Consider the following 12,872-nt stretch of genomic DNA (forward strand, 5'->3'; position numbering starts at 1 on the left):
GACCAGCTACCCTGGGGATTCTTGGGAACTGCAAGACACTGACACCTATTCCCTGCTTAATCTGAGAAACAGCACCTGATTCCCACCACCTTCCAAATAGTTGCTGGGAAGCACCCGGATGAATACCCTAGATACTCAAAAGTTTAAAATGTCCACTTCAAACATGTGGCTGGATAGAAATCCAATCCAGATGCTATTTGGACAGTGGGCATGCGCTCACACTGAAACCCTTCTGGCTCGCCATCTACAACAAGCCTAGAAGCCATGGGGAAACTGACTCTGTCACAAATGACTAGACACACACAAACACACTCACACACACATACTCTCTCTCTCTCTCTCTCTCTCTCTCTCTCTCTCTCTCTCTCTCTCTCTCTTTCTCTAATTCCCTGCCGGCTGCAGGATGCTTCTTAGCAACTGTCACCGAACTGCCACCTTTGACCCACAGCTTCTCGACACGGTAGCTGCTGCCGTGTGCCAGGCAGAGTCTGCCAGCCTCCTCAGGCAACCTGTGTAGATCCGTCTGTCCTGATGAGGCCCCCAACCTTGCCTTTGTTCTCAGGGCACTGCAGAGACCCGTGCACCTGTACTGTGTCTGGGACTGCAAACCTGGTCCACTATAGGTTCTCCTACTGGAGAGACTTTCGTTTTGTTTTGTTTTGGTTGCAGGGGTGTGTACCCTTCCCTGTGCTTCAGAACAAGGTCATGAAGTGGGGGATGGGCTCCCAGTTCACATGCAACACACGGCCAGCCAAGGCTCCTGCCTGCCCACCATTGGCTTTCTTACTTCACGCCCATGTTCCCAATGTTCTAGACCTTGGATCATCCCCGTGGCTAAACATTATTTCCTGCAGGGATTTTCTGGCCTCTGAGGACACAGGTTTGGAGGCTTTAGACGACTCCCCTGGAGCACAGGTAGACTACGGGTTTTCTAGTAACACCAAGATGCTCAGGGAACATGCTGGAGTTGGATGCTGTCACCCGCCTGACTAAATTGTGTGACTTAGTGTGGTCCTGGGGAACGCCCAGGCAAGGATGGCTGAGCCCGGGCAGGGTATACTCACAGGAGTTGCTTGTACGTCCTTTCCTGGTAGGTCTGGTTACTGACGTAGGTGATATAGACCGAGAAGTGATCAGCCGCATAACGGTACACGATGTCACACACATCCGAGATGACAATGTTCTCCTCCATGCGGTGTTCCAGCTCTAGCAAAAACCTGCAAGAGGTGGAGGCTGGGCTGAAGGCACCCGAAGGCACCTGGAGACCAGAGTGCCGGGCTGGACAGACCAGCACTCCCTCTCAAGGTGGGGCCTGCGTGCTCGTGGCACATCTGAACACAACGGGGAACAGCCGTGGTCTCAGGTATTAAGACAGGGAGAGGCCACGAGGCTCACCTTTATCTCTTAGTGTGTACTGATGTGTTTGCAGGTGTAACAGAATGGTGACCGAGCTGAGCCTCACAATGGTCCCCTGGGTACCAAGAGAGGCAGGGATTGGATGAACCTAGACTGGCGTCCTGCCCATCGCTCATTAAGCTAGCGGCCAACGCACGGGGAGTGTAACATGGGGGTCTCTACTTCTGTGTTGTGGAATTTTCCCAATTAAAACTGGAGCTGGTCTGTGAACGGCAAGCTCAGAGATCTCACGGGTTGCTCTCGCATCACTGAGCCGACACTCCTAGAAGTTACTGGACAAGAGGAGAGGACGGCTACCAGGGGAGGCAGAGACTACGAAGGAAAGACAGGTGTCAGGGTAAAGGGGGCAACTGGAGGGCCCCTGCACGGACAGCAAGAGCAGTCCAGGCTTCCACACGTGACCCTGAGTGACCCTCACTGAAGGGGAAGGCTGCCTCTGCCACGGTCAACCGAATCTGAATGTGGGAAGTTGGCCTAGTGCTTCCGAGGTTGCTGGGAAATGCTCAGTGAACCCTTCATCCTCCTCTCCCTCCTCTTCCTCTTCCTCCTCTCCCTCCTCCTCCCCTACAGGAGCTCACTTCCTCCTTTACCCAAGTCCAACTGCAGGAAATGCAGATTCCACATTTTTTCCTGGGTTGTTGGACACCTCATGGGAGAGGAGAAGGAAACAGTAATTTGGGCAGCACTGGCACTGGCCTGCAGGGAGCTTAGGCTTTGGTATTTCTGGGCGAGCGGTTCTTCCCAGATGACCTTGGCCATTGTCATGAGACCCATACAGATTGGCCTGTGGGTCTCATACATCAGATTCAACCCAACGTCACTCTAACGGGTGTAGGAGAGTCCTTCAACTCACAGCACCATAAAGATGCATAGGTCTCAGAGGCTAAAGGGAAGAGGCTCAGGGGTGACAGTGACCAGCCTGCTGGAGAAGACAACGGGCCTTTTGGTTTACATCTATGTGGATGCACACTTGTATGTGTGCGAGCATGTGGGTGTATGTGTGTGTAGGTCAGAGGTCAAAGGTCAACTTCAGGTGTCATTCCTCAGGAGCCATCCACCTAGTTTCTTTTGAGACAATTTTTCATTAGTCTGGAGCTCACCAATTAGGCTAGACTGGCTAGCTTGCCAGGCAGCCCCAAGGACTCTTCTAGCTCCCCATCCCTAGAACTGGAATTACAAGTGTACCCTACCGCCTCTAGTTTCGTGTGGGTTCTGGGATCAAACTCAAGTCAGCAAGCTTGCAAGACAAGCATTCTACCCCACTGCACCATCTCCCCCGTGCCTAGAGTCATTTTATCCACCCTATTTCTTTACACAAAAATCCAGAACCTTCAAAGGTATAGACGCCCAGCCAGCGGTAGGCATGGGCCCTGGTGTCAGCCACATCCCGTTATGGAGAGGATAGAAGAAGGTGGACACCAGTGCTCACCGCTCACTGACAGCCATGACATCCAGGACATTGGAGAAGAGGATGTGGGCCTCGGACGGGTGCAGGATCTTCTTCAGCCGCTCGTTCTCCATGAAGTGCGACACCAGCAGGTTCAGGCTCTTATAGTAGGAGGCCTCAGAGGTGACCAACTCAAACATGGCCTGTGGGGACACAGAGGAGACCTCGTTGTCATTGCTAAGAAGAGCTGAGAACGTCCTTAGATGCAGCTGTGGTGGCAGCTGTGTGGCCAAAGCCAATGCGCCCTGGTGCAAAGGAGACAACCCCTCATTCTTGGCAAGTACACTGTCCCCGCCTGCCACCTGATGACAAGCTAGGGGCCAACCTGTAGAAGCAGCAGTATGAGAGGCAGGCCCTATGACAGAGTCAGATGGTGATGAAGGTGACTCCAGCCTCAGTTTATTGGTGTAGATGATTAGATGAATGGTAGGGCCCTGCCTGCTCCTATTTTACAGGAAATAAATCAAGATGCCCATCAGGAAGGGTGCAGCTTTGAGTGACTTTTACTCTTGTTTTTTCCTTTTACCTTTTTAATTATCTTGAAAAAAAAATCCCAATTAAGCCTCTGTTATTTCTTTCAACATCTGATTTTATATTTTATAATGTACGTTTTAAAAAGGCAATTTTCATTTTGAAAAGGAAAAAAAAAACAGAAAAGGAAACATAAAATTTTTACTTCAGCCTTCAGGAGTACCCTTCTCCTGTATCAGCATCGCCTTACCGATGAGATGCACTCAAAACTTGGCTAGCTTGCCGTTAGTGCTTGTCAATAGCCCACCCCAAATCCAGCGGGAGCCACGCCCACTGTCTGTCCAGTCACTCTCCACAGTCTCTTGACCTAGGGCTGGTTTAGATGCCTGAAGGGACAGTGTGGCAGGTTGAACTATTGACCCCTCCAAAAGTATTCTCGCTCCCTGGTCTCCAGGACCTGCAACTGCGCCCTTGAGTGGGATTGGGTCTTTGCAGCTGTGCTTGAATAGAAAGAAGGTCTTGAGGTGAGACCATAAGACCATTTCGGATTCAGGTTGGGCCCTACCCCTAGCTGGAAGTGTTGAGCTTCGCTTCTGTTGCTGTGATAAAATATCAAGTTTAAGAAAGGTTTATTCAGCTCACACTTCCAGGTCGCAGTCTGACATTTCAAGGAAGTTAAGACAGGAAGTTGAAGCAGCTAGTCACACCCACAGCTAAGAGCAGAGAGTGAATCATGTTCCCTTACTCAGCTCGCCCGCCCGGGACTCACTCAGGTTCAGGAAATGGTACCATTAACTTGTAGTCTGGATCTTCCTATGTCATAGAGAATAAATTGTCCACAGACAAACAGGCCAGCCTGATCTAGACAATCCAGATGACTCTAGATTGGGTCAGCTGGCAATTAAAATTAATTAAATTGCTGTAGATACCTCCAGAAAGGAAAGGAGAGAAAGGAGACACAGGTAGGTACACAGAGGACGGAGGTGGGGACCAGGGTGGCACCTGGAGACTGGAAGACAAAGGAATGATTCTTCCTTGGTGCTCAGGAGGGAGGGCAGCCTGTTAATGCCTCCACTCAAGCTTCGGGTCCATACCTTGGGGGAAGGGATGTTGGGGGTGGTAAATTTCTATCATTCCATGATAACAGTCCTCAGAAACCAGTACACCAGACTGAGGACAGACAAGGGCAATGGGCAGGGGTCTGGCAGTGGATGTTCCAGCTCCAGGAATTATGGAGGTAGTGGGGAGGGGGGAAGACTAATGTTTGTTCCCAGAACACACATGCCTGGGTGATGGTGGTAGAGGTGGGCAACGGGTTTCCCATGCTGTTTCATTTAATCCTCAGGGTCCCCCAGAAGGGATGTGTAGATGTTCGTGTTTCATCAAAGTCACATGAGCAATGCCCTCAAAGTCATGTGACCTTGATTTGAGAATCCAGATGTTATGACTCCCTTCCAGGTTGGGTCACAGCAAAACAGGATTAACTCAATGTTTCCAGTCACTGCCAGCCAGTGAGCCTGGTGAGGCCCTTTGAGACAGGGAATCCATTTTTAAGTTGGAGATACCTTGTAGCGACTGTAAGAAAGTCGACAGAGACATCCCCCCTGCCCCCAGACCCCAGGTACTTGGTCTGCACTTGACTTGAGACAATACCAATCAGGGTTAAGATGCCGTGAATTGTGGGCCTGGGACCCAGTGCTGGCTGGGAATTCATCTTTGGTTTGCATTGCTGCCTGTGTCCTTCACAGACAAGAAGGCCACACTGGGCATCAAGTTTTCTGGAAGCTTCTCTGCTACAAATGTTATTAACTCACCTTCTGGCTGTTACATTTAATTTCTCAAAAGAATGCCAACATAACCGGGCAGCCAAGCTCGGAACACATGCAACTAGCCCGACTGTCTCCATACAACTCATTCACAGACTGAGGGACCCGCCATCCCCACACAGCAACACGAGAGCGTTGCCTATCAGATGGGGGTGCTCTGAAGAGCACTGTCAGAACACCTGGCACTGTACTTGCCGGTACCCCGCCTCACCCTGCTGATGACAGCTTTTGTCCCAGTGACTATGCGGACTAGGATTTGGGGACAGCTGGGACTGGCTATGCTGTGGTTGACAGCAGCAGGTTTTGTCCTGAATCATACAGCTGATGCTGGCTAAGCCCATTCACTAACCTCCCACCCGCCCCTTATCCATTTATAGGTGGTTAGTCATCGGTGAATTTGCCTTGGCCAGGATGTTTGTCTCTATTTAGCTTGCTACCATCAGTGTGGCTGTCTTTTCCTTATCAATATTGCTTTTGACTCAGCCACTCAAGCCTTTTACATGGCTCTAGAGGAGAGGCAAGGGATTGGGGGATGTAGCTCAGTGGTGGTTTTTTTTCCTGCCATGTAAAAGGCTCTCAGCTTGATCCTGGTATACAAGCAAAACCTTAAAAGAAATAAGAAATAAGGGCGCCAGGCCCTGTGTGCTCCTCTCCTAGGCATCCATTCAGCCGTATGTACCATACACTCCCTGGACACCTGCTATATCTGGTGTAGCACCAAGCCCTCCAAATGGTCACAGCACCATGGATATCATTACGCAGCTATACCTCAGAGGAGCAGACTGACTGACATCTCTCAGGCAACATCAGGTGTGTGTGTCAGTATGTGTGTTTCAGAGTATGAAGATGTGGTTTGGATAGGAGATATCCATCCACCCCCAGGCTCACATGTCGGAAGCTTGGTCTTCAACTGCTATTCTGGGAGACTGTAGAAACTTGGCTACATGAAGTAGGTCCCTGGGGGTGGTCACTCCTTGTCCTAACCTCTTCCTGTCTCTCCCTACTTTCTGTCTGCTCTGAGGTAAATTGCTTTGCTCTAAGATACACTTTCTGCCATGGGATGCAGCCTGACCTCGAGCCCCACAGCAATGGAGCTAGATGACAATGGGCCAGAGCCTCTGAGACGGTGAGCCAAAATATATCCATCCTCCTTCTTCCTTCTTTGGGACAGGGTCTCTATAAAGCCCTGGCAACCCCGGGGCTTGTTAAGTAGACCAGGCTGGCCTTGAACTCACAAACATCTGACTGCCTCTGCCTCCCAAGCACTGGGATTAAAGGTGTGTATCACCATCCTGGACTCTTTACTTCTCAACGATCTCATCACATTGATGTAAAGGTGACATACGTGTGTGTGTGTGTGTGTGTGTGTGTGTGTGTGTGTGTGTGTTGATAGAAAGATAAAAATATTGATAGATAGATAGATAGAAATACAGATAGAAACATAGACAAAAAGATAGATAGAAATAGAGAGAGATAGAAAGATAGGTACTGACTGATATTTCAGCAGCTTTTGCTACAGTTTATGAATAAGCCAGGCAGGGCACCATCGTAGCTTCCCTCCCTGGTAGCTGTTTTGTAAGCCAGGCTGCCCGATAGTATCCTCAGAGAACACCCAATTAGACTGACCCAAATTTTATGAATCACAGCTTGGTCCCTCAATGGTGCTCTTAGATCTCAACTCTTCCATTTCTTAGCTGCCAAGAACCGTGAGGATCACAGGATCCCCTGCCTGGACTTCTTTGTGCAGGCTAAGAGCTGGTTAATAGTTGCTGTTTCCTGGACTATCCGTCCAGGCGGCTCTGCCGTTGCTGAGGACAGTAACATGTGTGCTTACTGTGCAGCTGGGGTGCCAATAGTCATTGGCCTTGGGTGGTCAGAACTTACTAAATAAGAGTGGCAGCTTGGGCTCCTTGGGTGGCTGTGAGGGGTAAGGTTTATGTACAAAGCACAGTCTGGGGGTCCAGCCATGCACAGAGCATCAGACAGACAACTGGGTATGGCCGCCCATCTGGGCATCTGGGCACTGCTTTACCCAAGGGTAGAAAGTCACTCTGGCCTCTGACCAGAAAGGCAAGATATGTCTGACTCGGGAGGTGAAGTCGGGACTAAGAGGCAAAGGATGTCCATTCCCAGGGATGCCAGTGCCCATTCAGAGCAACACTGGGCACACAGGACAAGGGACAAGACGGTGGTGAGAAAGGGTCAGAACGCAGAAAGGTGGTGGCGCTCCATGCGTTATGGGCTCCTACTGAAGGCTCCTGTTCATGTATACAAGGAACATGGATGCACATGCTCACACACAGGCACACATATATATACATGTGCACATGTACACACACACACACACACACACACACACACACACACACATTCTGCCAGGCTGTGAGAAGTAGCCCTGTCTTGTATCTTCTGTAGTGGGCCCCAGACCCCAACCCCAGCATATATTTATAGACTTTTCTATGTCTAACATAGCTTTGTCCTCCAGTGAAAGGGGACTCTTTGTGTCAGCGCACCCCTCTGGTCACCGGAGATGTGTTCAGAACAGACTTGCCTCTGGGAGAAGGGCAGGGTGGGGCTAGAAGCCAGGTGTGATGGTTAGATCATTGATTTGACAGGATCTGGAACTGCCCAGGAGACAAGCCTCTGGGTAGGCCTGTGATGAAATTCGTAGCTTGGGTTGATTGAAATGGGACAATCTACCCTAATGTGAGTAGCATTAGTCCATGGGTTCAAATCCTGAGCTGAATAAAAGGGAAAAACAATCTGAACCCCAGCATTCAGCTTTCATTGCTTCCTGACTGTGGACAGGCTGTGGCCAGCTACCACACTCCCCTGCCATCTTGCCTTCCCCAACATATAAACTATATATTCTCACACTGATCCAAATTAAACTTTGTTTCTGAGATGGGGTCTCTCTACACAGCCTGCTCTTAGGTATGAGAAGAGGAACAAAAACAATAGAATGCAAGTCTTTCTCCATGCCTGTGCAGACGTGGAGATACTCAAAACACCACTCCCTGACCACTTTCCTAGTTCTCTCTGGCCTGCCCCTTTGTATCAGAGAAGCCCCTTTGCAGAGACAAGGTCCTGAACAGACACACATGCACGCACATATGCATACACGCACACATGCATACACGCACACATGCATACACTCACACACTGCCACCACAGCCAAAGCAACAGCCATTCCAGGCATCTCTGGCTTCTTTATTTCTCTCCATGCCAGTGGCAGGCATGCACTGTCAAGTGGGCTGAGGTTTTGCTGGGTGGCGTGCCCCACCCTCCCTGGACATCCCTCTCCCTTATCTGTGGCCCCACCCTCCCTGGACATCCTTCTCCCTTATCTGTGGCCTCTTTCCATTCCTTCTTACCATCTTCTAGAAAAGCCCCTACCCTCCCTGTTGAGGCACCCCACACATTTTTTTCCTTTGAAGCTCATGAACAGTTTTATATGAGTTTAAAAGAAAAACCCTAGGGAAGTAAATTAAAGTCTCTCAAAGATACTGGGAGAAGAAAGACTGGGGGTGGGGGGCATCATTTCAGTGACATCATCACGAGGCTCGAGGCACTGTAGACAAGAAGTCACATGGTGGGGAGGGGGCTTTGAAGAATAAGAGAGCCCAGAGCACCAGGAGAAGCATACTGAGGCTCTGGCCAGCATCTGACAGACAGACAGACAGACAGACAGACAGACAGACAGACAGACGGACGGACGGACGGACAGAGGAAGAAGATAAGGGCAGGACAGACAGACCCAGCTCATAGCAGCTCAAAGCCACTGCCTCCTGACACCTTTCATACACATCTTCTTCTAGTCTTTTAATTTGAATCAGGTTTTTTTTTTCTTCCAAACTGCCCTTCTCTGAAACAGTGACTCAAAAACCAAGGGTTCGGGAGCAAGCTAGCAAAGGAAAATTCGATGGAGAAATTCCCCCACAATAGCGCTTGCTTCCCACCAGTGGGCAGCCTCTGTTTGAAGTGGAGGGAAGTACACAATTTTGTTTTAAATCCTAGAACCAACTCACACTCAGGCTTACCCAAGGTTGTCATGGGGGTGAAGGGACCATGGACACTGCCACTTAATGTAGCTGAGGAACCAGGGATGCTCCGGCCACAGGCCCACCGGCTCACTTGGTGGGACCCATAGACTGCCTACCTCAGCAATATAGACTGAAAAAGAGGTCTGAAGGGGCTGGAGAGACAGCTCAGCGGTCACAAGTGCTTATTGTGAAATCAAGGACATGAGTTGGAATCCCAGTTCCCGGGTAAAAACTTTAAAACCAGATCTTTGCACTGATTTGAATAATAAAATGTGAACAACTCAGGGAACACTGTCAAAAGAGAAAGGACACATTAAGATCTTTAAAATCTGTAAAGCCAGGCCCTAACCACTCAGAGCAGGACACATGGATGTGTGTGTCTGTGAGAGAATGCGTGCCTGTGAGTTGTGTGAGTGTCTAGTGTGTGCATATATGTATATGTGTCTGTGAGAGTTTGAGTGTGTGTGAGTTGTGTGTGTGAGTGTATATGTGTATATGTATGTGTGTCTGAGTGTGAGTGTGAGTGAATGTGTGTATGTGAGTGTGTAGTGTGAGTATTGAATGAATGTGTGTAAGTGTGTGAGTTGTATGTGTGAGTGTATAGTGTGTGAGTATGTGTGAATGTTACAGTGTGTGTGTATAGTTGTGAGTATGTGAGTGTGTGTGAGTGTTACAGTGTGTGTGCTGTATTATTTAATGCTGAATATAGCCAGTGAGTATCTGCCTGACCTTATTGATTTTTAGATGTATCGATCTGATCCATGGGAAACGGCAAAATTACATAAAAAAAATGTATTCTTTTTAAAAGTTACATTTTGCTAATTTGTGTGCAGGTTTGCATACGCTGAACGTGTGTGAGGCAGTAAGAGGATGACATTCTGAAGCTGGTTCTCCCTTCCACCACGTGGGTCCAGGAGATGGAACTCAGGCTTGGTAGCAAGCCCCTTTACCCGCTGAGCCCTCTCGGCAGTCTGTCTACTAAAATGTGATATTATACTCCTTGGAAAACATTCTATGTTGTGAATATTCACCTTCTTAATTCTTTGAAAACCTCTGCTTCCCTTCCTCCCTTCCTACCTACCTTCCTTCCTCCCTTCCTTCCTTCCTTCCTTCCTTCCTTCCATCCACAGAGTTAAGGATAGGACCCATGGCCTTTGCACATACTATGCAAACACTCTACCACTGAGCAGCACCCTGGCTGTTGGAAACAACACGTTTTAACCTGTCTGTAGCGCTGGTTATTTTATAAAATAAAACCCCAGATTAGACAGGGAACTATGAAAATGCATTCTTTCTCCGGGCTCGGTATAAATAGTCATGTCCTTATTGACTGTGTTGGACAGTGACCACTTGCATATTCTCCCAAGCCAGTTTTTAGGTGTACATATATGGTGGGAGCCGGGGATGTAGCTCAATTGGCAGAGGGCCTGCCTGGCATGCATGAAGCCCTGGGTCTAACCCCAGCACTCTATGACCTGGCTGGGGTGCTGCAAGCCTGTAACCCTAGCATTTAAAAAGTGGAGGCAGAAGGAAAAGAGATTCTTTCTGAAGCCAGAAGACAGCACCTGGGTGTTGTCTGGCTTGGATTTTTTGATGTTTAGTGAATTTGACTTTCACTTCTTTCATTTACTTAGTGGGCATTCATAGTTTCTTTTTAATTGTGTGTGTGTGTGTATTTGTGTCTCTGTGTGTGTGTGCACATGTGTGCAGGTACCTACGGAAACCAGAGGCATCAGATGCCCCTGGAGCAGAGTCACGGGCAATTGTGATATATCTGATATGGGTCCTCTGCAAGGAGATGGCACATTCCTAACCACTGCCACCTCTGCAGCCTCCTGTTCTCTGTGAACAGCTTGGGGCATGTTTTTCCCCTCTGATTGGCTCATCATCGTTGATAGGACCTGGGTTCACCATGTATGAAACCAACACAAGCCATTTTTGTGTTCGTTCATCTTATATCCAACCTTTTGGTTAAGACAGGGTCGCTCATGGCCTAGACCTTCCTTAGGCTAGCTTGTCAGTGAGCATCCACCGTTGCTGGTATAATGGTCAGACCACCATGCCTGGCCTTTGACATTGGTTCTGGGTGCCCGGACTCAGGTTCTCACCGCTGAGGGGCAAGTATGCTACCCAGTGAACCTCCGTCCTAGCCCTCTATCACTTCATATTAGAGCACAGAGCACTGGGCATAGGCCCCAAATGCAGCTCAGACACCATGAGTTCACAGGACTCTTAAGGTAGCATCCGTCCTCACCACTGTCAATGAAAGAGACTGAAATTACACAGCTTGCTTTTCTACCCCAAGGTGAGGAACAACGGAAACATTTATGATTTAAAGTTTGGGCTTTTTTTTTTTTTTTAAATTGGTTTTGGTTTTTGAGACAGGGGTCACTGTGTAGTCTGAGCTAGCCCAGACTCACTATGTACACATGGCTGGCCTTGAACTGGAGATCTTACTTCAGCCCCCTGAATGCTGGATTACAGATTTACAGATATGTGCTGGCACATGTGGCTCAATTTGAAGGGTTTTTTTTTTTTTTTTTTTTTTTCGGAGCTGGGGACCGAACCCAAGGCCTTGTGCTTCCTAGGCAAGCGCTCTACCACTGAGCTAAATCCCCAACCCCTTCAATTTGAAGTTGTTATGGTATTTACATTTAATCTTTTTGTTTCACTGTAATAGAGATGTAGTGGGATATCACAGCTTTTATAAGCTTAATACTTTCTCTTTTAAAAGTGAAAGCTGATTTTACACACACACACACACACACACACACACACACACACACACACTTAGGTATTTTGATAGCATGCATATCTGTGATCTACAAGCATGCCTGATACCCCTGGAGGCCAGAGGATGATCTTAGATCCCCTGGAATCGGAGTTGTGCATTTGCCATGCAGGGGCTAGAAATCGAACCCAGGTCCTCAGGATAGAGAAGCCCATGCTCTTAACTGTTGAACCCCCTCTTTGTTTATGATCACTGGAAAATAAACACTAGTTCTCTTTAGAGCAGTGTGGTTCTACCGATATAGGAGTCTCAGTTTGAGTAGAAGAATCAGTGGGTAAAGGTGCCTGGAAGCCATATTGAGGTGGAAGGAGAGAACCAATTCTACAAAGTTGTCCTTTGACCTCCGTATACACTGTTTCACACCCCCACACACATGTATCCAGTATGCACATACACACAATAATATACATGTGTATATATACATATATACATATATATACATATATACATACACGTATATATTAATTTGAAACTATGTAAAACAATGAAAGATATATGAGCAATCCTCCTGCCTCAGCCTTTTGAGTGCTAGGATTACAGCCATAAGCCACTATACCTACTCTAAAGATTTTTAGTGAGGTGACTTACATTGCCTTTCGTTGCATAAGCCCTTGGAGCCTGATGAGAGTTTTACACAAGCTACCCTATGATTCCTCTTCAGGCTCCCTGTGTCCCTGCTCTGTCTCTCTCCACAGAACAGCACAGTGTGCAGCAACCTACGGCCCCTAGGGCCCTATTCATCATGGCTCCACCTGCTGAGTGCCTCTCTTTCTCCTTGCCTAAGACGCCATCCGGAAGACTAGGGAGAAGCACATAAACAGGCTGGAACGATTTCTAAGAAAACGAACAAAGAATTTCCATGAAGGAAGACAGGAGTG

The 12,872-nt window shown here is 48.4% G+C and overlaps 1 protein-coding gene across 2 annotated transcripts in view; it reads right to left on the reverse strand.

The window, feature by feature from the left end:
• Ngef (neuronal guanine nucleotide exchange factor) overlaps positions 1-12,872 on the reverse strand; it is a 97,796-nt gene that overhangs the window by 9,456 nt on the left and 75,468 nt on the right. For both annotated transcript variants that reach the window (NM_001136241.1, XM_087564718.1), the window contains 2 exon segments: positions 1,065-1,217; positions 2,846-3,006. In NM_001136241.1, the coding sequence (NP_001129713.1) occupies positions 1,065-1,217; positions 2,846-3,006 (314 nt within the window).

The sequence above is a fragment of the Rattus norvegicus genome, chromosome 9, assembly GCF_021556685.1.
Source record: "Rattus norvegicus strain SHRSP/BbbUtx chromosome 9, alternate assembly SHRSP_T2T, whole genome shotgun sequence".
Classification (NCBI taxonomy): Eukaryota; Metazoa; Chordata; class Mammalia; order Rodentia; family Muridae; genus Rattus; species Rattus norvegicus.